General features: G+C 52.8%; 1 protein-coding gene and 1 long non-coding RNA gene across 22 annotated transcripts in view; one reads left to right on the top strand and one right to left on the bottom strand.

Moving 5' to 3' along the window:
• Positions 1–25,657, top strand: part of TSPAN9 (tetraspanin 9) — a 199,806-nt gene that overhangs the window by 98,222 nt on the left and 75,927 nt on the right. For 16 of the 21 annotated variants that reach the window (XM_025461847.3, XM_049102326.1, XM_049102317.1 and 13 more), the window contains one exon: positions 17,355–17,434. In XM_025461847.3, the coding sequence (XP_025317632.1) occupies positions 17,372–17,434 (63 nt within the window). In that variant the 5' untranslated portion in view covers positions 17,355–17,371. Of the gene's footprint in view, positions 1–3,830; positions 4,142–16,127; positions 16,346–16,771; positions 17,435–25,657 lie in introns of those variants that run through there. The other 5 variants (XM_049102331.1, XM_049102321.1, XM_049102329.1 and 2 more) reach the window with 4 other exon arrangements.
• LOC112669035 (uncharacterized) lies at positions 9,553–12,309 on the bottom strand. Its single transcript, XR_003142019.3, has 2 exons — positions 10,806–12,309; positions 9,553–9,893 (listed from the first exon to the last, which is right to left on the bottom strand). It is a non-coding gene; the product is annotated as an uncharacterized LOC112669035 (long non-coding RNA).

Raw genomic sequence — 25,657 nt, 5'->3', positions numbered from 1 at the left:
TCGTCTCTAAGATGGAAAGCAGAGGCAGGTGAGTGGTGCTTTATGGCAGTTAGAGCTGTGAGATAATGCCGGAGCAGTGTCCAAGCTGAGTTAGCTGGCTGCCTTGCAGGGTCTTCCTCGGGGGGGGGGCTTCTGCTGAGGGACGGAGGCTGGACATAAGCCAGTAGCTCTTCCTGGGCTCATTGGCTCCCAGGACAGCCCTGGAGGGAGGGAGGCACCATGCCTGTTTTGCAGATGGGAAAACCACAGCTCACAGGGGTTGAGTGGCTTGCCTAAAGTCACATGGTCCCTAAAAGACAGATCTGGGACTCAAACCTGGGTCTCATGATCCCATTCCATGTGCCCTTCCTACTGCCCCACTCTGCCTGCCGGCCCTTTACAGCAGTCATACCTTCTGTGATTCGCATTGGTCTTTTGCCTAGATCCATTCCACCTGCTCCTCCCTCCTGCTTTGCTGTATCTGACAGGTTACCTGTGACGGCCCTTGGGTCCCAGAACTCAAAACTGGCCTCAAACTGAGGCCTCAAAACTGAGCTCAAAAATAGCCAGTATCTAAGCTGATTGCAAGGTGGTACACAGTCTGTGTGCATGCATGTGCTCACATGTGTGTCTTGGAAGACCATGAGGGGGGTTTGAAGTCTGGAGGGCTGTGTGTGATATGGCATGGGCTGGTGGGGGAAGGCTGGAGGATCCCGGGGGGGCAAGTGGTCTCTCTCCTGCCCCTTATTAGCCTTTCCCTGGGGTGCTCCTATCTCTTTCTAGAAGGCAGGTTGGGAGGGAGCAGATTAGGGAAGTTCATTACTCAATTAATTCACCTAGATCAGACAGGCTTTCTGCTTGGGAGATGCTCTGTTGATGGAATGAGGAAATTGCAAAATTTGCCAGTCCTGGCTACTGATAGAGGGTGTCAGGAGGTGGGGAAGCTGTTGGTACGCCCTACCAGGTTCCCTTGAGCTTATGTGAATGAACCCTCTCTTTCTCACCCTGTGATTCTCTCCCCCCAGCCCCACAGTCCCCTTTTATGGGGAAGCACTTGGTACTGTGAGAAGAGTTGGCTGGGCTAGATTTTCAGGCTGCATTCATTCACTCATCAAGTGCTTACTGAGTCACTGGCACATGGTTGGATGCTAAGGGGACACAGCAGGAATTGACTCGTGCTCTGCTCTCTTGCAGCCGACAGTGTGTGAATCAGGGAGGCCATGTGATCTGGGGTGGGGAGAGTGGGAGGGCAGGTGTGTGTTGGGGTCATGAGGAGGGGGAGGTCTGTAACTGGACCATCAACTTGAGGAGCCTCCAGGCCAAGGGAGGGGATGCTACTTGACGCCTAGAATTGGGGCAGGCTGGTGGAGAGCTGAGCCAGGCCATGTAGCCCTCCCTAAGGCTGGGATAGCCACACAGGAGTAGAGTCCAGGACAGATGATGGAGAGGGCTGACGTAGGGCACACTGGGTATGTACTTTTTCAGCTTTGCTGGGGTGAGGGCATATCTGAAAGTGAACAAAGGCCCTATGCTGTATCTTTGATGACACATGCAGGAGGGAAAGAAAAGCAGCCCTGGAGTGACCCTATCCTACCATTCTGTTCTTCCTCCCCCTGTCCCCTCCACCCCCCACCGTGTCCCTCTTCATTAGGCAGGTCTGTGAGTATGGGCTTGGGCTGACAGAGTGATTTTGGCAGTTCTGTCCCTGCTGGAGAGGGAAGCTTTTGGCCGGGATTGTCTTCCCAGCTGGTGTGACTTCAGATTACTGACAGAAATGTTTCAGGGTGACTTTGGTGATTATGTGCAGATGTCTCTTCAGGAGATGAACCAAAGGGAGCCATGGGGCCTTGCACCCAGACAGCCTCCAGGCCTGGAGGATTTGCTGGAGGTAGTCGGACTGTGTCATTGCTTGAGTAGTGAAAGGAAGGGCTGGCAGGGACCCTTGAAATTCAGCATGCCTTAGAATCCCTTGAGGGTTTGATTAACGGAGGGAGCTCATCATGGTCCTGTCTCCAGCAATCCTGACTCTATTAGACCAGACTGGGCTCAGGAATTTGCCTTTGGTAGCAGAATGCCCAAGGTCTTGGAAGTAGGTGGCCTGGGTACCACACTAAGAGAAATGTGTTTTGGGGGGAACTCGGTACTTGAAAGGGGCACCGGACCAGGGCTGTGAACACCTGGTCGTGGCCCCTCAGTGATGGGCTGGGTGCAAGTGTCACCTCGGACACAGTGATGTGTGTGGCAGTTAGTTGAACTCCCCAGGACTTCCGTGAGGGTGCAATCCTTACTTAGGTGAAATCCTTTTGAACAGCATACACTTTTCTGTAGGTGCAAGCTGTTGTCATCGCTTTTACAGTTATAATAAAAATGTTCCAAAGAGTCTGTCTTGGTTGATTGAAGCCAAGGAAGGGCAGGGGAGGAGAGAAGTGAATCAGGCAATCTCTGAAGACCCGTAGCTTCTGGGATCTTCTTCCAATGAGAAAATTCAAGGAATTGCCCTCTTTCTCCCCCTAGTCCAGGTGGTGAATCTTTTTTTTTTTTTTTTTTTTTTTTACCACACAGGCAGCTGCTTCAGTCTCGAGATAGATAGGTAGCAAGAAGAGAGGCCCCAGAGCTCCCTAATTACAGCACCTTCCAGATCGCCTTTCCCTTCTCTTTGGTGCTGATGTTGCTTAAACCGAGCAATTAGAGCTGTGGGATGTTGCTGCGAGCTCCGGGCACCCATATTGCCCGGGGTGGTTTTGCTGATGTCTTGTGGCGTGAGGTTGGGGTGGGGATAGCCTGCACCCAGAGATCCCGTTCTGTGTGTCGCTTCTCAAGCCAGCTCCTGGTTGCTGGATGTCCTATGGGAGGGGGTGGGCTAGAGCAGGGCCTCCCTGTGGCACAGCTTCAGGGGACCTGTTTCCCAGAGAAGCAGGATAACTCTCCCCCTGCAGGTGGGTGGTGACAGCCCTCCCTGGAAGGGCCAGCCCCGAGGCATCCCTGTTTTGTTACTAAACTCTTCTGGATCCTTGCTCCCATGGTCTTTATTCTCATTTTTGGTGCCTAATGAGATCAGTAGAAGTATACATAATGAAAAAAGATAATGATAACAGTAATCAAGACGAGCTTGTCCCCTGACCAGATGTGGTTTCAGAATACCTGCAGAAGCAGTTGTTTGATAAACAAGCATTTGTTGAGCCTGGCTGTGTGTCTGGCCACGTGCAGAATGACTGAGGGTGGGAGCTGGTGTCAGGGAGAGGGGTGGAGAGGGACCCAGTAGATAAGCCATGCTCAGATAGCACAATGCTGACTCCCTCCATTCAGCCTGCATTTTTGGTGAGTGCTTGCATTGTCGGGGCCTGGGAGATGGGTACCATGCTAGCTCCAGCCTCGGAATTTCTGAGGTTGTCCAGGTGAGGCTAAGAGTCATTTTACTATGGAAACTCAGAGGGTCACATTCAGAAATGGAATCTGGGTGCACCTAACACAGCTCTTGACTCACTTTCCCCACAGCTGGTGGATTTGAGGGTGTGGCCTGGGAGTTTCCGGTCCCTCCAAGGAAGGTCCGGTGTTATGCGGGGTGGTGGACACTCCCTTTCCAAGCTCCTCAGGTCAGCACTCTTAGTGAGTTAGCTTCTTCTACCTCCAACCCGGGCCTCTGGCCCGCTGTGGCTACGTGCTATAGCTGGGACCGTGGAGCTTAAAATAGCAGGATGAGCTGGCTGCTTTGCATGTGGGGAGCCCGCCTGAGGCGCCTGAGGCATGATGGGGCAGCTGCCTGGAGTTGGGGCTCCATTGGCTCTAGCCACTGGGATGGGGAGTATTCTTTGGCGGTTTCTTCTAGGCTTGGGGCTGGGAGTACAGAACTTTGGTGGGTTGGGAACTCAGGTTTGAGTGGTGCAGAGGAGAAGCAAAGAGCTTGTCTTTCCAAAGATCTTTTAAAGGAATGCCTTGAACCTGACTGCAGAGACTCCTTCTGCATTGCCCAGAGGCCTTCGGCTTGGTGTCCTGTCTAGCCCTAGCTCTGGCCCTTGGTGCTGCCCAGGGTTAGCCATGTAGGGTCCCATTCCAGCCTAAGTAAAGGGAGAAAATGAGGCGCAGAGATGGGATCGAGGTGCTGCTGTATCAGGTCACGGTGGCAGAGTCAGCATGAGGACACAGGCATCTGGAGCACAGACAGGTGGGTGCTAACCACTGGACTCCCTCACTCCCCTGTTGCCTCCTCTAGGAAAGCCAAGATGGCACAGAGGACTGGGCAGGAGCATCCTCCAGGCATTCATTTGTCCAGCAAATGCTTGCTGAGTACTTGCCAGGCGGGGGAGCTCTGTTCTTTGGTGGAAAGATAGTAAGGAGTGAAACAGACCAAATCCCCGCTCACGCTCACGGAGCTTGGAGCTTCGGAGCTTCCTTCTGGTGGGGCAGAGAGATTGTAAACAATCAGTTAAGAGAAAGGTAGAGACATACCTTGTTTTATTGTGCTGTGCTCTGTTGCACTTTACAGATACTGCATTTTGTTTTTGCAAATTGTACTCAGCTTCGTGACAACCCTGCTTCGGGCAAGTCTATTGGTGCCATTTTTCCAACAGCATTTGCTCACTTCGGTCTCTGTATCACATTTTAGTAATTCTCGCCTTATTTCAACCTTTCCATTATTGTTACATTTGTTATGGTGATCTGTGATCAGCAATTACAGCTGGCTGAAGGCTTAGATGATGGTACTTTTTAGCAAAAAAATATTTTAAAATTAAGGTACATACTTTTTTTTAGATGTAATGCTCTTGCATACTTAATAGACTATAGTAATTTAAATGTAACTTCTATATGCTCTGAGAAACCCAAAATTCATTTGACTTGCTTTATTGCAATATTTGCATTATTGTGATATTTAATTTGTTGTGATAATTGCTTTATTAGAGTGGTCTGGAACTGAACTTGCAATATCTCCAAGGTATGCTTGTAAATTATATTATATGTTGGGAATAAGTGCTGTGGAAAAAGCTGGACAGGGTAAGAGAGTTACATGTGCTGGGGGAAGTGCAGTTTTAAGTGGGGTGGTCAGGGAAAGCCTCATAGAGAAGGTGGCATTTACTTGAAGGTGTAAAGGAGACAAGAGAATTGGCCATGCAGAGATCTAGAGGAAGAATGTTCCAGTCTTGAGAACAGCCAGCATAAAGGCTCTCCTGGAAGAAATAGCAAGATGGACAGTGTGGATGTGGTGGAGAGAGTGAGTGGGGTGTGTGTGTGAATTTTGTCTTACTCTGAGAGAGATGGGAAGGCTTTGAGCAGAGTAGTAATCTGACCTGACCTACATGATAAGGTCACTGTAGTACAGGAGCTACTTTCCCTTGTCTTTCTCTGGTTATTAGGCCACCTGTGGGGCACCCAGGAGACCAGACAGAGGGCATCTGGGACCCCTCTCCTCTGCCCTCATTCAGCGAGCATATCAGTTCAGCACGCCTCTCATCTTTTCTTTTCTTTTTTTTTTTTAAGATTTATTTATTTATGATAGACATGGAGAGAGAGAGAGAGAGAGAGAGAGAGAGAGAGAGAGAGAGACAGAGAGAGAGAAGCAGAGACACAGGAGGAGGGAGAATCAGGATCCATGCTGGGAGCCTGATGTGGGACTCGATCCTGGGACTCCAGCATCGCGCCCTGGGCCAAAGGCAGGCGCTAAACCGCTGCGCCACCCAGGGATCCCCGCCTCTCATCTTTTCTAAGAAGCCTTCCCAGATAGGCCAGGCCTCCCTGGCTATGTCTTCTGAGCCCTCAGTTCATACCACCAGTTCTGGCATGTGCATGTGCACTTCTGTCGCTTGCTGCCCTGTCCTTTTGTTACTCTTCCCCTATATGGACCATTAGCTCCTAAGGGCTAATGCTCCTCAGTAACACCCACAGTGACAAGCCCAGGATGGGCACGGTGTGGAACTCAGGAAATCTTCAGTGATTAGAAACTGCTAGAGTGTCCTTTGTGTTTACGTCGAGCTCCTGTGAAACACATTGGAGGGTTCCAGTGTGTGTATGGATGGCAGCTTCTGTCCACCTGATAAAGTAGTTTCCCAGACAGTGTCTCATCTGTCCCTCACAATCCTACCTGCCCCCCTGGTTTACAGACAGGAGAATGGAAGTGTGTTTCTTCATTCCTTTGAACAGTTTTCAGACAAGAGAATGGAAGTGTGCTCATCCATTCATTCATGTGCTCAGAGAGCTATAAGCCTCTTGTCCAGGTCACACAGATAGTGTCAGAACTGGGACCTGGGCCCCAGCGCTTCAATCTGCCTGGCTCCCTACAGCATGAGTGTTTGTCTTGTGCTCTCCCTTTACGAGGCAGATAGGGCTGCACAGTTGAGTTGAGCATGCATTCATGGAAGGATCAGGGGTAAGCCAGGTTGGATGCTGGTCAGGCTCAGGCTTGGGGGTGGAGGGAGAGAGGGGCAGTGCCAGTGCTCAGTGTCTGTCCCTGCTGTGTCCGGCCGAGGCTGCGGGCTGGCATTTCCTCTGGCAGCGGTGTGGGGGAGGGGAAGAGCAGGTGTGCCCTGGCATTGGGCCCGACTGGGATATGGAAGCGCCCCTTGGGGCCAGGGCTTGGGGGATGAGTGACATGCAGCCACCCAGACACACTGGGCCTTGCGGAGCACAGCCACATTCTCTGAACTCCAGGCTGGACATCCAAGCCTTCTGGTGCTTCAGAAGATAGCCAAATCTGGTGGGTAACCCCAGAAAGGGCCTCTAGAGGGGAGGACAGATACTAGTGATTTAGCAAGGTGAGTGCCCACCAGAAAGGATGAGTGAGGGTGGTGTCAGGCATGTCCAATACATGGGTTGAGGTAAGTACATATGGTGGAGGCAGGGGTGAGGTTTGGGAGCCATGTGGATGGTGTGAGGGATTTAGTCAATTGTCTTCAGATTTCTTAAGTGTCCTCCACATACTAGGCTGGTCCTGCAAGAGGAACACAGGTGGGTTCATCCCCTCAGATCTTCCTGTGGTCTTGTAGGAAGATATTTATGCAAACTGCCATGATATGAGACAGTGGAATGAGCGCCCCAGAGAAGTGAAGAACAAAAAGAGGGCCTCTTAGTTTGGGGGATCCTTAGGATAAGAGTTTCATTCATGGAGGATGTGGCATTTGAGTTGAGTCCTGAACCATCTACTACAGACAGAGATGGGTGGGGGGAGACATGCTCGGAGAACAGTGAGGCACTCTGATTGCCCGGGGGGAGTAAGGCACAGGTCAGGGACTTGTGGGAAATAATGTCCACAAAGTACAGTGTAGAAGGTCTCGAATGCCAAGCTTGAGTGTTTGTGTTAAAGCCCCAGGGAGCCAGCGAAGATTATGAGCTGGTGAGAGGGGCAGTGTGGCGTCTCAGGGCCCTGTTCTGGTCAGCGATGGTGGCAGCATGTGGCAGGGGCCATTAGGAGGAGGGCGGGAGGCAGTTAGGTGTGGCAGGTGGGAGGTGGCGTGGGGCTGGCAGTCTTAAGGAGGGGAGGCTGTGACAGGGACCGTGTGTGGGTGCTGTCTGCATTCTGGGCATGTGTTAGGTAAGTCTGGGTCAGGGAAGCATGGTTCCCTGGGTAAGCCTGGGTCCACGTCATGGAAGACTGGGTTACAGCAGCTCTGCCAGAAGGACCTGAGAGGCTTGGGAAGAACATTGCAGGACTATAAAGGGTGTGGTTTGCTCACCTCCGCTACTTTGAGACTAGAAAGATGCCTCTGAGGTCCCCTCAGCTGGAGGCACCTTGACCTGCTCATCAGCTGCATGGATCTGGGCCCTCCTGAGGTGGGGAGAGGCAAGAGAGATGCAGTGGGATTTGGCCAGCGCTGCTGCCTCACTTTACGCAAGTAGCTGGTGGGAGTTGAGAGAACACTGGTGGCTTCATGCACCAGGAGACTTGAGAGTCCTTTGACAGCCAACTTCTCCCCAGTGGGGGTGCCCAAATATGTCTTCCCCCATCTGGTCACCACCCACCCCTCACTCCCTTCAGCTAGGGTGGAGCATGAAGGGTGTGCATGCTCGCTTCCTGTGATGGTTTCAGGGCCCTCTCTTTTCTCCATCTTTTTCAGAGCATCCCCAAGTGCTACTCACGCGCTGCTCTTCTCTACAGAAGTTCCAGGCCCAGTGGGGAGATGGAGGGAAGAGGGCAGGCAGCAGGCAGCAGTTCTTGAATCAGTGGAGGGTCCCAGCTGCAGGGGCCAGCTTCGCAGGTGGGCTGGACGCCAGGTCAGAGGGCGCTGTCCTAGCTAATGCGTCAGTGCCCCACATGGGGTGCTTTAGGAACATTGGATTTGCTGGGTCAGTACATTTCCATTGGTGCATGGCAATAAACCTCAGGCTTCATCACACTTCCCTGTACCTAGCGGTCTGGCCTTATCTCATCCTCCCTGAAGCCATCTGCCCTCTTTGATAAGTACTTATAACAAATCCTTTCTTTCTCTCTGTCTCCCTGGAGTGAATGGCTCAGTATATGCACGCACGTGGGTCTGGGTACATCTGTCCAGCACAATGCCTTGCACACCAGGCTCTTTGGACTTGGGATGAAAGATGGTGCTGGTTTGGGATTTTCTCAGGAAAAAGGGCCTGAGAGCCCAGGGTGGCCATCGCACATGGGTGGGTCACCAGCCTGTGCTTCCAGGGCTCAGCCTCTGCTGCTCCCTCTCACTCTGTACAGCTGCTCAAAGAAAAGAGTATTGCCCTTTGGGAGTGGCCATTCTTGCTCTTTGTGTAAAGACTCCCCTGTTCTAAGCCAAGGCACATTTTTCTAAAGAGCGCCTCTGAGACCCTCACTGCTTCACTCACATGTTTGATGGTGATTAAGAGCTCCTGTGTGCGAGCCACTGTGCCAAGGGCTGGAATGCAGAGGTGATGGTCACAGCCGGTGCTCTCAAGGAGTGCACACTCGGGCTCGGGGAGATTGGTGAAAAGGCAGTGCGATGCTCTGAGGGGCTCTGGAGCTCTAAGGAGAGGTCCCAGACTTCAGGAGGAGGCCACATAGGTGCCACTAGGCTGTGAAAGTTAGCCAGTCAGAGTGGGTGTGGAGAGTTCTAGAAAGAGGAAGGAGTGACTTTGATGTTTGTTCATCTTGGTAGGAGCGTAGGTGGAGGAGGGTGCCAGGGGGATAGAGTGGACAAGAGAAATAGGGCTGGGGTAAGCACCTGTAACTGGCATGTAACTGAATGGTAACTGGCGTCTGGGTCTTCTCTGCTCCAGCCCCACCTCCCTTTCATGTTCACTAGCTGCGAAGCTCTGTTTCGGCTGGGCACATGGACATGTCCTTCCCGCATGTCCTGGGCACTCTTCTCCCTCTGGCTCTCTCTAACTATTCCCCTTCTAGCACCCTCTTCCTCCCACCCTCTGTCTGTCTAGTCCTGCCTATCCTCCTGCTTCACAGGTGGGAATTTCAGGGCTAGAAGTTTGGAAAAAACCTTGAAGAACCAACTAGTCTAAGCAACTTGTTCTGCGTTGAGGAACCAGAGATCACAGAGGTAATCCTGTGGGGTTTGTTGCTTAGGTGGCCCAAGGTGCGCATACAACTGGAAGGTCCTTCCTGAAGATGCTGGTTTGCACTGCGCATGCCTCGCATTGAGCTTGCATTCATTGGTTATCAAGTATTTATTGAGGCCTGCTGCTGGTCAGGCATTGTCCTGGGTACACCGTAGTGAGAAAAACAGACCCAGTCTCTGCTCCCTGTGGGTTCATGGTCAAATAGGAGAATCAGGCGGCAAATTGTCACTCAAGGAAACATTTGCTTTCAAACTGGGATGAGCGCTAGGCAGGAAGAGGCCAGTGGTGCTGAGATTGTATTATCGATGAGCAGGGGAGCTTCAATTTAGCCTGCAGACAGGGGCAGCCAGCACTAGAAGAAACTTTTTTGAGGAACTCGCAAGAGCGCAGGGATGAGTAGAACTAGGTCAGGCAGTGAGTTGAAGAACAGCATTCTGGGCAGAGGGAAGAGCATGGGCAAAGACTCTAAGTAGAAGCGCGCTTGGAGGGTTCACTGGCTATGGCATACTGAGCAAGAGAAGACTTGCAAATGGGGCTGGATAGGTGGGCTGGGGCCAGTGGTGCCAGACCTTTTGGGTGTTTCAGGAATTGGATTGCAGTAGATAAGTAGACTGGCAATATCACACACACACACACACACACACACACACACACACACCCCTAATCTCAGGAAAATAGGGAGCTTCTAGAGAGATTAAAGTAGGGGAAGCACGATGAGTGAGAAGATGGTGTTGGCTGCCCCATGTAGAGGACTTGGGGCCAGGGTGGGAATGGTAGCTCTGCCCCGGGTGAGACATGGTGTAGGATGGGGCCATGGCAGTACCCCTGGGGACAGAAGCAGAAGGTGGCTCATCGGATAGGACTTGTGTTTGATTGGAGGCAGGAGCAAGTGACAACGAGGAGTCATGGGTGAACCTTGGGCTTCTGGCATAAGCCGTGGGATGAGTGTTAGGCCGTTTATTGAGAAGAGAGGGTATGACCAAGGGAGCAGGGCTAGGGCAAGGTCAGTCCCTCTGGGGCATGTGAAATTGGAGCTGCCTGTGAGGCAGCTAGTGGGGCTGCCAAATGGGAGCTGGGTATGTGCACTTGGGGCTCAGAAGCTGGGGCAGGCTCAGGTAAACATTTAGGTGACATCAGCAGGTGGATGGTCCTAGAACAGATGGGATGGCCAAATGCAGGCGTGTTGGGCAGAGGAGAAGGAGGCCTGGAACTGAGGGTCTGTCTGAGGAGGAGGAGCTGCCAGTGCTTACCCTTAGAATTTGAGCCATAGAATATTTTGCATTGATTATGTGTTGTATCTTTGTTTAACTCTATTGTAATTCGATGGGGCCTGGGACCATACTTACTATAATAATTATGTTGATAAATCATAATAGTGCCTCAACTCCTTTGAACATTTCTGTTTCAGACATTGTGCCATGTGGTTTGCAGTTTTAACCTTTAATCTCTGTCTTATAGCCGGGGGAAGTGTGCATTATCATCTCCATTTTATGGTTGGGGAAACTGAGATTCTGGTGGTCATTCTAGGTCACCCAGCAGTTCGGAGTCACCTGCTCCAGAAGCGGTCTGGACACAGATCCATCTAGTCCCAAAGCTCAGAGAGTTCCCATGACATTACCTCACTAGAGCTTTGCTCTCCGTGGCTGGGTCGGGTGGTGCGTATGGCCAAGGGGTATTGACAGCATCTGAGCATATGCCATTGTTTCCCACAGAACTGGGCCTAGCTGGCCCACAGTCACTAGGGCATGTGGTTTGTGCTGAGTGGTCTTCCTGATGATCCTTTCCCCTGGTTCCTCATGATCTAGAAGCCTGGATTTCAGCACTCCTGCCTGGGTCATGAGTGGGTATGGTTGGTCTACAGCTGTGACCCTGTTCCCTCGGAGCTAACTGCCCACAGGGTCAGCAGCACTTGCTCTGACCAGTGTGCTCACTTCTCATGTGTGGAGTGTGGACACATGGCTGAGAGTCCCTTCACAGTCATGATTTCTCAGTGGCAAGGAGTGGCCTCTGACAAGAGTTTATCATGCCAGCTCTTGGGCTCTGAGATGTGACCACAGTACTCAGGAGCTCACATGAGTTCCCCAGGGACTCAGCTGGAGGTGGACCTGCATTGTCCTTAGAGCTCCTCCAAAAGGCATGGCCCATCAGGGATGGGGAGGGGTCTGTGAGTAGCTTGGCCTCTGTCTGGTTCTCGTCAGTCTGTTTTCCCCTTCTTACCTTTCCTGAGTCTTCCTCCAAAATGCCCTGTGATCCATAAGCTTATTTATCCATCTGTCCATTTCCTCACCCATCCCATGCTGCTCTGTGTGTTGTGAGTATGGCTGTGAACAAAACAGTTGACCTTGTGGCCTTTATATTCTGTTATCTGTTGCTGGGAAATTTAAATTTCCTGAGCTCCCTCTTCAGGTTCTGATGGCTTCAGGTAGCCTGCTTTCCAGGAAAATTCCATAGAATTCTGGCTTGGGTCCCATCCTCTGGTTAATGAATTTGGGGCTCTCAGGCTATCCTTAGAGAGAACCTGGGACTTAGGCATGGTGGTCTTCCTTTCCCCTCTACCTACTGACACATTCTGAGTACCTTCCCTGTGGTGGTCATTGTGACAGGCCCCAGTAGGTCAGGGAGGGCGGGGTGCAGGGATGATGTGATTCAGACACAGCCGCTCCCCTCCTTTGGGAAGCCCAGTGCTCAGAGCAGAGGCATGTGGGTAAACTATAATTGCAGGCTGAACAAACAGCTGGTACTCAAAGGAGGGAGGAACAAACCTCTCTCCAGAGAATGAGGTACCCGGGCCACCCTTGACACTGTCCTGAGCAATTCTTTTTTTTTAAGATTTTATTTATTTATTTATTCATGAACGAGAGAGAGAGAGAGAGAGAGAGAGAGAGAGAGGCAGAGACACAGGCAGAGGGAGAAGCAGGCTCCATGTAGAGAGCCCGACGCGGGACTCGATCCTGGGTCTCCAGGATCACGCCCTGGGCTGAAGGCGGCGATAAACTGCTGAGCCACCCAGGCTGCCCTGTCCTGAGCGATTCTAACTGTGAACCTGCCACTGCAGCCAAACCCCATTTGTTTGTGTGTGCGTGTTTCTTTACAAGTCTCAGAAACTAAACACATAAAAAATAGAACCACCCCTAGTTCTTTTTTAACTCTGATCTTTTCACTGGCATTGTTACTATCCTTCTTGAATCCTGGCCAAGTATGGGATCACATGACCTTGTAGCTGTTTAATTTCCCTGGCAAAGAGCCTTACCCCGGACTCGGGACCCTCCTAACCATTCCTCACCTACTGAGCCTTCATGCAAACATTGTGGGATATGGGCCCCCTGCTAGAGACTGCTCCAGCCTCCTTCTCTTTTGGCACCACTGGTAAATGGTTTGCTTAGCAATTAAGGCATTTTCTGTATTGCCAAAAAAGATCCCAATTTTGGAGTTTAAAAATTGGGTTGGCTTAAGACTCCTCCTACAGTGGTGGCCCATCTCACACACTACTTAGGATAGCAAGTGCCACCTCGTGTCTAACCTAAATTCTCAGTGAGGTTGAGCTGTTTGAAGCTTAGAGGTACAGCATACCTCATGAGCTGCACATGCTGCTGAACACAGAAATATTCAGAGCAGGTCAGGAAGGGGTTCTGTGTGGGCCCATCAGCTCTGATTGTGTGTGGGTGAGCGAGAGACCAAAGCTGATCTCTGGCTCACACTGCAGGCCTGAGAAACTCAGGAAGAGGCAGAGAGAGCTTGGCATTTACTCTGAGCCCACATCTCCCCAGTTGCCAGTCAGTGGAGACTTTGCATGTTGATTTCACATATTCACTTCTGTTTCTCCCCTCTGGGAATTCTGTACTTGCTTCACTTCTTTTTTTTTTTTTTTTTTTTGTTGTTGTTTAAAAAAAAAAAAAAAGGAAAGGCAAGGCAGCTCTGCCTTGTTCACATGCTCAGAGATCCTCAAGGGCAGGCTGTACCTTCCAGCTCCCCAGAACATGGCAAGTCAGGGAGGATCAGGAGTGGGCAGGGAGACATGGTGTCTCAGAGCACCTTTGCTCTCTGATTGTTATTTCTGTACCCACAATCTAAGATATTGGGGCAACCACAGCAGCTGATCTTACCTCTCCATGCTGCTGCAAGGCCCAGCTTCATAGGACACCAATTTTGTCATGTGCCTCCATTGCTTGGGGAGCTCCAGGGTGAAGACCAGACTTTTTCCTGTGTCATACAAGGCTGTACACAGTAGCTCAGTTTGACTTCCAGGCAGGTACATTCTCCTGCTCCAGGCAGGCCTGGCTCCTCACTGCCCCCTCTGTGTACCATAGCCAGGCCTTCCTGGGATGCCTTCACACCTCCTGTCCCTGTCCACACCCACTCCAGGGGGTGCAAGGGACAGCTCTTTGATAGTCCTGTCATGGAACATGCTATATCGCTCTGCTTTGGGCTTCTCTGTGTACAGTCTTGAAGTGGGGGCAGAAGGCTTTTTTTTTTTTTTTTTTTGAGGTCCTTTTTTTTTTAAATGAAGTCCTTTTATCTAGTGGTCTCTCATCAGGACATAAAATTTCAGGTTCCCTGTTGTGCTTTTAAATTCTGCCTTTTAGACTGGAAGATTCCCAAGGTTGGGAACTAGATTTCTAGCCCAAGAGAGTAAAGAAACGGGCTTTGAAATTATACAGTTTCCTCATCTGTAAAATAGGGACAGTAACATCCCTTATTCTGTAGGGTTGTCCTGAGGACTCTGTGAGTTACTGGGTGTAAAGCTGGGTGCCTGGGATATAGTGAGGATTTGCAAATCTCTGTTGCTCTTACTATTTTGATAATGACTAAGCTGGGTTCCCGATGGACCATCATTGAACTTTGTTAATGGACTAAAGACCAGGACTTCAATGCCCTCCTGACAAGGATGAGCAGGAGTGAGCAGAACTCCTACACTGGGTGGCCTCCTCTCCTCTTACCTTTGCCCTTCACCCTGGCCCACCAGGGCCTCTGCTGCTAAGGAAATAGTTACTGGCCTGAATCCACTTATAATCAGGAATGAAGGTGGAATGATCCAGGGACAATGTAGAGGCTATTCTCACTGAACAAGGTGTGAGTTGATGAAAGAAAAAAGAGAGAGAGAAGGTACAGGGGGCCAGCCTGGGAGGGCCTGTGCTGACACAGAGTCTCTGTCTTAGGCCAGTGATACTAGGCCCTTGTATTTGCTCAGGGCTCAGACTGGTCTCATAGTTCACTTTATTCTCACGACACCACTCGGAGGTAGGCTTTATTAATCCCCATTTTAAAGAGGAAGAAATGGTAGCTCCGAAAGGCAAACTACCTTGTCCTTGATCACACAGCTCAACATTGAGCTCAGAGTGAAAAACAGGTCTCCTGACTCACAGTCCAGCTGGTGAATGATCTCTCCTGCATCAAAGAAGTAGTGTTATGAGAACGAAGTGGCAGCCGGGAGCCCCTGGAAGCTGGTCAGGCTGAAGAGGACAGAAGGTGTTAGCTCCCATCCAGGAGACCAAGGTGCCATGGTTTTGACACTCACTGAGTTTCATTGCTGGGCTACCCTCCCAGTGGGGAAGGGGCATGGAATAGTAACACCATTGCAGGTCCCTTTAATGAAGCTGAGCACTGGCACCCCTGCCTCTGAGCCAGTGAGGGTGCACTGAGCATGGGGCCACCACAGCTGACCTGTGATGAGGGTCTCCAAGTCCCTCTGACTGGAATTAATGTCCTCCTCCCTCTTGGCCATAGCCAGCTGTGTTGCTGCCCCTCGCCTCGGTGATTATGTTTCCATCTCCCTGGCTAGATTGTGTGTGTCTGAAGGGCAGGGAGCAGCACACCTTGTATCTGGCCCCATGCTCAGTATATAGCAGGTGTGGGAAAAAAGTCTGATGGGATCCGGGTTGGAGAGATCACACTCTGTGGGAGGGCAGGAATTCTTCTATCCAGCCATCCTTGTGTAGCGCCTCCCAGAGGCCAAGCCCGGTGCTGGGATACAGAGCCTGGTAAACACTGGGCCCTGTTCTCAGGGGGTCTCAGCACTCTCTTGCTGGTGGCAGAAAAGAGAGGTGGGCTCCTCACCTTCTCAAGTCTTCTAGTTTTGTTTGCTGACTATGGTAGCCCCGGATCAGCTGTGCAGACTTCTGCACGAGCCCAGGGGACACAGGTGCAGTGTTTTCCTGTCGGATGAAGGGCTCCTCCTGGCTGTTCCCGAGCCCCTGCTCTTGCCAGAGCATTCTTCGTGCAGTTTCCCTTGACCAGCCCCTTCTGTGCACTCCTCCAGCCCGGGTCCAAGAGGACTCCTACGTCACCCCTGGCAGGGGCGAGGCAGGACCCCACTTCTGCCACCCGCCCGGCTCGGCCCAGCTGGGGTCCCCGCCAGCGCCGCACCACCCCCGAACGCGGGGGCGGGGGGGTCGCGGGCTCGCGCAGCTGCAGGAGTCTTGCGGAGCCGCGTGTGTGCTGGAGCGTGCGCGCGCGCGCAGGGGGCGGGGAGGGCGGCGCGCGCCCCGCGGCGGCCCCAGGCGCCTTTCCCACACCTCGCGCCTCCCCTGCGGTCTCCTTTCCCAGCGGGAGCCAGATCCACGTGTGCAAAAGCGCGCGCGCGTGTGTGCGTCTGTGTGTGTGCGCGCGCGCTGGTGTGTGTAGCAGGGAGACCGTGCGCCTCGGGTCGGACGGGCCCCGTGTGCAGCGGGGGCGGCGGCCAGCTCGCAATCGGCCGCGCTTCTTCCCTCCTGCTGTCCTGCCAGCCCTTTTCTCTGGGTTCCTTGGGTCGTTGGTGCCTCCAGCCATTGCCCCTTCTCTCGCCGCCCCCTTTTCTCCCGTGGAAGAGCCCGGCGCCTTCCGGCGAAGGTTCTGGTTCACCCGCAGCTCCAGGGCCCTTGACATTTAGCGAGGCTCGCGGCGCACTGGGGTAGGCACACAGCAGAACGCTAATCCTATTAAAGATACTGTGTCACTGGGGAGGGGGAGGCTGCCCGCCCCCCGGCAGGCCTCGTGTTCATTGGTCGAATGCAGAGCAGGGGGCGGGGCCGAGGCCGGGGAGGGGGTCCCGGCGCTTTCGGAGTCGGGAGTCGGGAGTCGGGGCCGGGATTTCGCCGGGAAAGCCCAGCGTGGCCGGGTGGCGGCTGCGGCGGATCCCTCGGCACTGCCCGCCGCGCGCCGGGGCAGCCCAGGGCCGGCGAGCGGCTCCGCAAAGTCGCGGAGCGCGAGGAGGCGGGGCGCCCGCGAAGTGGTGGGGCAGCCGGGGCTGGGCAGGGAGAGGCTGCCCGGGGACCTGGATCCCCGCGCCCTTGTGCCTCGCGCGGAGCGGCCAGGGCACCCGGAGGCGAGCTGACGCCCTGGAAAGCCAAGTCAAACTGCAGCCTCCCCAAAGACCTTAAGTTACGCAGGCCAGCCGGTGCCGGGGAGCGCTCGCGAGCGCGCGTGGAGCGAGCAGCGCCGCGCCGCAGAGCCCTGCCGGGCCGGTCGGCCGGGAGCGGGGCGCCGTCCGGGAGGCAGCGGCCCCCGGGCTCGGGGTCTGGCGGCGAGCGCGCCCCGGTGCGGAGGGGGCGCGTGCGGGGCTCCGCCGGCCCGCCCGCAGCCCGCGCCCGACTCGGGCGCCCCCTCCGTCCCACTCCGGGAGCGATGCCCCCCGCCCCTCGCGCCCCCCGGGAACGACGCGAGCATGGAGAAGTCGAGTAGCGAGGATTCTTCGATCCACCGGAGCCCGTCTTTGGACAGCAAGGACTCGGACTTCGCCAGGCCGTCCAGCTCGCGCCGCCCGTTCGGCCGCGGCTTCACGGCCGGCGCCTTCTGCGGCTCCGCGGGCTCCCGGGGCCAGAGCCGCGCCGAGGCCGGCGCCAAGGCGGACCAGTACAATGCACCCAAAGGCAGCAAGTACGTCGTGTTTTACCTGGACCTGTCCTTTGTTTTTCTCCTAGAATTTAAGAAGTGCAACATGGCCAGGGGCTGCCTCTGCTGCTTGAAGTACATGATGTTCCTCTTCAATTTGATATTCTGGGTGAGTCCTTGCCTTTCTCTCCCCTTTGCCACCTCTCTCCGTTGCTCGCGGTAGCGTGCTACCCGTTCCCTCCGCGGTGCTGCATTGCCCTGCTTTCTGCACAACGGTAAGTGTGGGTTTTTTTTTTTTTTTTTTTAAATCTCCCCCCCTTCATTCATCTTTCTTTCTCCTTGATGGCTGAATGGAGGCTCCGACTTGCCTATCTTCTAGGAGAGACTTACTCTACTCCTAGGTGGCTGGCAAAGTTTGCTCCCACCTCCTTCCCCTGTAAGAAACCCACACTGAAAGTGCCTTCAACTGGGTAACCTGCAGAAATAAGAGTGGGGCTGGGATATTTAATAGCTGTGACCTTGAGTTGAAGACAGGCACAAGTGTGGATGATTTTCGAGTTTCCTCTTGTATTGTTCCTGCAGAAGACAATCTGCAGCGTTTTGTGGGCATGAGATGGGGGTGGGAGGGATGGTAGAAGTCACTCCCTCCCACTCCTTCAGTGAGTCTCAGGAGAGGGAGATGAGCCCCGTCCCAAGTGGGGGGGGAGGGGCAACGTTTGCTAGCCTACAGATATGCCCCTGAGTTAGTTAGGGCTTGTGTGAAAAAGGAGAGTGTGGAAGGGATGCTGCCATGGGGTGGCGTGCAGCTGCTTTTGAGGGATTGCAGTCCACTGGGCAGGGAGCGTGCTGGCCATGTGCTCCCACCAAGGAATGCCAGCCAGCACTCCCAGGCTCTGGGAGCCTCAAAGACTGGAAGGGATAAGGGGAGTGCTCCTGTGCTCAGGGAGAGATGATTTTCTAGAGAAAGGGTCAGTGGGTGGGGCAGTTTGGGATCTGAAGGCCACGTGTGCACCCATGTGCATGCGTGCATGAGAAATACAAGTTAGGCAAATTTTAAAACTTGGGAAATTCATATCTAATTGTTCTTTCATCCCGACTGCTGCCTCTGCCTTTCTTCACCAGAGCCCCAATGTAGTCAGCACAGATGTTTGGCTCTGCCCCAGGGCCTATCCTCCTGTCTGCAGGAGGCTGTCAGCTGCCCATAGTCCAGAAGGAGCACCGGGGGCAAGAGAAAGTCATTCACAGTGAAGCTGGGTAGATGGGGTTGTGCTTTGATGTTCAACACTTGTGTGGAGTGACCTGCTTTAACTGACAAACTTTTTTGGGTGTGTGTATGGGGTGGGGGGTGAGCTTTCCCACAGAAGGGAAGATCTCAGGGCTGGGTGGGAAGAAGACTGGGTCTAGTCTTGGTTCTGTTAGCTGCTTGTGTGACCTTGGGAAAATTGCTTTATCGCTTAAGGTCTGGGTTTCCTTTCCAGTCTTGAGGAGGAGGAGGCTGTTGTGATGGTCTCCCTTATGTCTGACCTCATTGCAGGATGGGACATCCTGCATCCTCTCCTTCCCTCTGGGGAGGGAGTCCCCTTCTCAGCAGGGGGCCACAGGCTGCTGCTTCTCTTTTGAGGAGCCCAGTTTGAGATTGAGTTGGATTTCCCCCGTGTCTGCATGGTTTGGGGCCCTCCAGCTACTGCTGTTAGGATGTTACCTGTCCTGTGGTGAGGGTTCTGTGGAAACTGGGGCAGAACCATTGGAATGTCAAGAATGATGTCATGGCTGCCTTTGGGCAAGTACTCCTCCTGGTCCCCTGGCTCATTTGCCAGCATCAGTGTCAGCCAAGTAGTGGTGTTTATTAGTCTGGAGCCTGATGTACAAGAATGCTGCCTCACTTGCATTGTGGTTTCCTTCTCTGCCTCTGTTCATAATCTCAACCTACCTTTCTGCCTTGCCACACTCTGCATATCTTACCACTCGCTAGAAAGTCCTTGGTGGGGATGCTCAGGCCTTGGCCAATACTTCCCACTCAACTGCCCTCCTCCCCACCCCCACCCTGCCATCTGCTGGCCAGAGTAGATATAACTGCTTGTGGCTCCCTTCTCCAGTCCATCCTAGCTTGGTTTAGGGACCACCTCACACCTTGGCATAGTGGTCCATGTCCTACATGTTGTAGGTACTCATGATAAGTTTGTGAGTGAATGAATGGATGGCCAGAGTGGTAAATCCACATCTTATTTGTGACAGAGATTTCCAAGTCCCACATGATAGGGAAGAGGAGTTCTCAAACTCGCCTGTGATGAAGGCTCTCCTAGCCACTTAGCTGTGGGGTGGTGGCAAGCAACTCTTTTCATCTTCCCTTAAGACCTTGGCAGAGGTTAATGAGCTGACTGATGGAATGGCTTTATTTTTTTGGTTGTAGTGAGATAATTTGTTGTCTCTTCCTAATTAGGAGGTACCTACTGTCACTCTTCTACCAGGCAAGGAGTCTCTCTGAATCTCTGACTTTTCTGATTACTCAATATTTTTGGAATTTCCATGATGTGCTATGAGCTGGGGGAAATTGGATCTCAAAGACCCAGTTCTCTTAGGCTAGTGAGATGATGAAATAAGACATAGGCCTTAAGAAAGATGGAAAGTTAGCAGAAGAGAAATGGATGCTTGTATGTGTAGGAGTTTTTGCCACTGTGTTCCCTGGAGGTGGAGAGGGTATAATACGGAGTTAGCTAGGATTTGGGCACGGGGCAGGTCACCACACTTCACTTGAGTGAAGACCTGATATGGGAAAGGGAACAGAGGAAAGAGCCAAGTCAGAAGAGAAAGGGTATTGGGCACCTGGGTGGATCAGTTGGTTAAGCATCTATCTTTGGCTAGGGTCATGATCTTAGGGTCCTGGGATTGAATCCCACGCCAGGCTCCCTCTCCCTCTGCTCCTCCCCTCTGTTCATGTTCTCTCTCTCTCTCTCTAATAAATAAAATCTTTAATAAAATAAAATAAAGAGAATAAAAGAAAAAAGAAGAGAAAGGATGAAGATACTTAGGCCAAAGGCAGGTGGGGTAGTTGATGAGGCAGGACCGCTGGGATAACTCTGCTGCTTTCCAGTGCACACAGGAAAACTGGAGGTGAGTGAGAGGGTAAGGTTGAGGGAGGGATGCAGGGCTGGTCAGAGCCTGAGCCCTCTGGGACCCAGAGTAATTGTTAGGAGTGATGTAGCCATCACTTTTTTTAGTCTCCTGGCTCAGATCCCCAAAGGAGGCTTTTCTGGGGCATTAGAGCTGAACCTGAGGCCTGCAATCAATAAATAGAAATCTTCCTATAGATCCTGGAGCTACCTGGTAGCTCTCCAAACCCACCGCTGCTGCCACACCCCCCTGGCTCCTCGGAGCCTGCTGGGAGGATTCCCAGTTTGGAGGAGAGGTGCAGCTGTCTCACTGCACCCCCTCACAGGCCTAAGAATCCTGGGGCCTTGCCACTGGGTGGAGCTTCTAGGGTATTGCCTTTAGTGAGGTCCTGGGTGACGTCACTGGGGGCAGAGTGGAGGCGGGGCTATGTGGCCAGCACTCCTCCTCCTTACCCAGAAGGCCAGTGATTTACAGGCTGCTGGGCGCTGCCTACTGGGGAGGGGGTGGCATCCAGGTTTGCTCCTGGCACCGGTGACTTCAACCAGATGGTGCTAGCACCCAGGACAGCATTTCTGAAAGCCCGATGGAGATGGTGGGGCTGGGGAGGGGGAGCCAGTGGTCATACCAGTCTGAGCCCCACCTCCTCTGCCCCTGTTGTACCTCATCCTGATCCTTGGGGCCCAAGGGAATGTTGGCTTCTCAGTGGCAAGGGGGTAGGAGGCCTGAATGGGCACAGCAGTTTCTCCATCCTGAGGGGCCTGTTCCTGCGTGATCAGACCCACTCCGGGGCATTCTCCCTGCCGTGGAAGGCACAGGGCAGCTCTCTCCATCAGCCCTATCTCTGAGTCCTCCTAGGCCATTTGGTGGAATACCTTTGGGAGAAATGAAGTGACTTGGAGCCCCTCCAGGAGGGCAAAGGAGGCTCAGAGCTTTAAACCCTGAGTAGGGGAGAGAGAGTATGGGGGTGGGCTTTGGGTGCTTGGGGCCTTTATCCCCTTCTCAGCACAACAGATCGTGATACCAGCCCAGCTCCTCCCAACCCAAATCAAGCTCCTGTCTGATATGGATGGGCCAGGGGTAGCCAGGGGTTCCTGGCATAATTGCCACTCAGGATAATGGTCACTTTTCATGCTTGCCAGCAGAGCTGTCCCATCACTTTAAATCATGGCTGGCAGAGCAGTGACATTCTGGCTTCATTGGAAAGTCTATTCCTTGTGGGCTACTCCCTTAATAAAGGCCAATTAGCCAAGGAGGCAGTGTTCAGTGTGCCTGCTGGAGCAGCTAAAGGTTGGGACAGAGCTGCCACAGGTAGGGTGCTGGATGGAGGCCCTGATTAACCACCTAAGTGGGGTCAGGCCTTTGTGGCTTGGCTCCTCGTGGTCCATGCACTTGCCCTCTGGGTGTAGGCAACTTGGTTAAGGCTGTCTAGCCACATCTGAGGCATGTGTTTGTTACTGGCTTGGCTGCATCATGAGTTCCTCTGTGGGTTCCCTAGCTCCTTGTTCGACCATGGTATCCAGGACATGGGTCTGTGCACAACCGGTGTTAGATATCCTGGGTGTCATAAGGAGTTGGTGGGATACCTTCTGCCTGGGAACAGAAGTGGTAAGTGGACTGAGGGGTCTGAACCGGGTCGAGACTGGTTTGGAACGTGGCCTCTCCAAGCAGGAGACTGGCTGATCTGGGCAGCAAGAGGCATTTAGAGGCTTTCTGAAATGCTCCGGTGTAAGGCACCAGGCCATCTCCCCTGTCTCTCACCTTCAGGGAGGGCCCGTTAGGGCTCTGCTTGGGGAAAGGGGGCTGGTGCTCTCAGACCCCAGGAAGTGGCCATGAGGGAATGCCAGCTTGGTGTTCACTTCCTTTCCAAAGCATTAAAAATTAAACTTCCTTGTCTTAATATCTATTTTTAAATCATGTCAGAGCCAGCACTTGTGTCAATCAAGAGGGGGTGGGGAGGAAGACGATGAAAGAGAGAAAGTCCCAGCTGAAACAGGGTGAGCCCTGTCACTACCTTAGGAAAGGTACCATGGACCTGACCTCCATTTTGCTGGCCTGCCAGTGAAGAGCCCAGAAAATACCACCGGCCTCTTCTGAGGATGGGGACCTCGCCCTCCCCCTGCCACGCCTCTGTGTGCCTGGTTGCCCTTGGCTGAACTTGGCAGCAGTCTCTGGGGCTTGCTGGGCTGTTGGGGTCCCAATTGAGCCCATTCACTCATGCCACAACTATTTACTGAATGCTTGCTGCGTGCACAGGAGCCTCCAGTTGGTAAGAACAGGCTGACTGGGCTTGCATAGGGCAGATCAGCTTTCTCAGGCCAGGAAGTCGTGGAATCGAGAGGTCATCTGGACTCCTCCACCAAGCATTTGAACACAGGGCTACCCAGGCAGGGGTTAGAGCCGGGCCATCACCCCTCCCCAGTGTTCTAGGGAGGGACAGTAGCAGGCCTGGACCCCGCCCTCCTGGGGGGCCTGACTTGACTTGTCCTCCCCTTTCCCCCACCCCCTTGTCTGACTCTCCCTCTAGAATGTTTGTGTCTCTCAGAAATAAATGAGAGGGAGAAAACCCAGTCTGTTTCCTTTAGGAGTTTCCTAGTTTGGAAAAAAGAATTAGTGAATTATGTGTCTTTCTGTTTCTTCTATTGAAACGGCTAACTGAATGCACTGTGGTTGGTGTGTACTGGTGCATTGATTGAGCACCTGCTGTAAGCCAGGCCCTTGAGCTGCTCAGAATCCCACGGAGGAGTCAGACACACAGACAATTCTAGTTCTGAGCAGTAGGTGCTCAATAGTTACTTAATAGAGTAGTTAATACTGCTTGGTAGAGAGAAAACATAAAGATAACAGGGTAGATTTTGAAGGATGAGAGTTTGCTGGATAGATGAAGACGGGGTTCCAGGCATAGGACAAGGGTGGAGAGAGACAGAGACAAGTGCCCAGGGAGAGCTTGCGGTGAAGTGGCAGGGACAGAGCCTCCTGCACACGTGAAATGGGCTGGACCCAGGGAAACAGAGGGTGCTGTGAGTCTGGGTGCCTGTTGTGGATGGCTTCCAGGGTGGGGAGTTTGGCAGGGCTTCTGAGGATGAGGTGGCCCTGCCCTACCATGAAGCTTGCAGCAGTGGCTGTGGATGCCCTTTACTTTGTCCCCAGGGCTCAGAGGAAAGGGATATTTGGTTTTTCCGGCAGTGACCACCATGACAGGTCTTGCTGTGTCACTCGGGCTGCAAGCTGTTGCTGTAGGTAATCCAGCTTACAGAGATGCCCCTGTTCTTCTCCCCCCTTCCGGCCTCTCTCTTCCAGCTGCGATATGCCCGCTTATTTGGTTCCAGTTAGGAAGCTTTGAAGCTGAGCTAAACCCGTCGGGCAGAGTTAAGTCTTCTGAGCCAGCTTTGTCCCTGCTCACATTTGAAAGCTAATCTACCAGCAGAAGTGCTGGGGGGTTGGGGCAGGAACATTACAAGTGGCACATGATCTGGAGGGTGAGCGGATCTGCAGCTGGGGGGAGCAGGACAGGGTAGAGTTAAGACTTTTGCTCCCTGCTCTTTCTTCAGGTAGTCCTAGGCTTCAGGTGATACCTGAAATACCTCTTAATGGCATAATGTGCTTCCATCTGGATAGGCTCCACCTTCTCTCTCTTTTGGGCTCCAGCAAGCTTTGAAGGCTCTCAGGGGACCTGGAAGAAGCCCTTGGGAGGGAAGGCTGCAGGATTTCAAATCTTCTCCCTTGTGTTGGGTGGCTCCATGCATTGGGGTGTGCAGGGAGGTCCTGTTTTAGTGACTGTCAGGGTGTGACTGGCCAAGAAGAACAGAGACTTGGCATCTGCCTTCGGAGAGCTTTCTGTTGGAGACTTGGAGGGTTCTTCCTGAAGTTGTAGATTCAAATCAACCAGATACCTTTCTTACATGAACAGAGACCAAGTCTCCCTGCCTGCCTCTCCCTCCCTCCTTCCCTCCTTCCCTCCCACTGACCCACTGAGTCAGAGTCTCCAGGAAGGAGGCCTGCGTCTTAAAGGTTGCCTTACCTCTTGGCGTCTGGATTTTCTCATGTTTGATTTCTCAACTATCTTCCAGGGCTGATGAGGCCCGCATGAGGCCATGTGTGCATTCTGTGGGTATGCTGCTTAGCGAGATGTGGACATGCTAGAGGCACAGGTAGCCCCTCTCACAGAGTCAGATGCCCAGAGGCTTGAGCAACAGTGCTGAGCAGTGCTTGGGAGCCCTATGAGGAGCCTCATGTATCTCTTTAGGCTGGGAATTGTTCTGGGATGTCTTCTGGTCTTAGGGATATGTGGTAGAAATGGGGATCAGGGGATTCCCTGGGTGGCTCAGTGGTTTGGCGCCTGCCTTTGGCCCAGGGCGCGATCCTGGAGACCCGGGATCGAATCCCACGTCGGGCTCCCGGTGTATGGAGCCTGCTTCTCCCTCTGCCTATGTCTCCGCCTCTGTCTCTCTCTCTCTGTATGACTATCATAAATAAAAAAAAAAGGGGGGGGGATCAGTGAAGTTCAGGCAGATCTGTTGGGATAGAGGATGAGAATGGAAGGTGGTGGGTGAGGGGTGTGGTCTCAGATCCCAAGGCTTGCGGTTGCACCTGCCACTTTGTACACTTACCTCTGACCTTTCCAGGTGAGGTGGTCCACACCTTGCCCCAGCTTCCCTTTGCTGCTGCTGCGATGAATCAGGCCAGGAGCAGGCCAGCTGGGCCAGTGGTCATATTGCAGGGTCCTCATGGGGCCTCTGCCCTGGGTGCTCCAAGGGCAGGTCTCTCTCTCTCTGGCACACTCAGTGTTGGACTCTGCTGGGCATTTTGGCCTGTGACCCGAGCAGACTAAAAGAGCATGTGGGGCTTCAGGTGCAGGGCACTTTACTAATTAGAAAAACCATCACTTACTTTCTTTTTTAAACGTTGGAATATATTGTGTAAATTCATGTAGTTTAAAAAATTACATAAAGAACACATACCACTGTTTATCTTAAGAAATAAAACACCAGCTATACCCATGTAGCCTTCCTGAGCATGCCCCCAGCCTGTCCTCTAAAGAGAACCATTATCCTGAAATTTTGTGTTAGGTATATTTCTTTATAATTTTTTCACATATGTAAGCATCCTTAAATGCCACATCATTTGATTTGGCCTGTTTTAAAACTTTTGATAAATGGAATCCTGTGATATATATATATATATATATATATATATATAGAGAGAGAGAGAGAGAGAGAGAGAGCAACTGCATGCATGAGCCTGTGCGTGGGGGCAGAGAGCAAGCGAGTGAGAGAGAGAGAGA

Source organism: Canis lupus, chromosome 27, assembly GCF_003254725.2.
Source record: "Canis lupus dingo isolate Sandy chromosome 27, ASM325472v2, whole genome shotgun sequence".
Classification (NCBI taxonomy): Eukaryota; Metazoa; Chordata; class Mammalia; order Carnivora; family Canidae; genus Canis; species Canis lupus.
The sequence above is the reverse complement of the archived record's forward strand: the minus strand, read 5'-3'. Positions and strand labels throughout refer to the sequence as shown.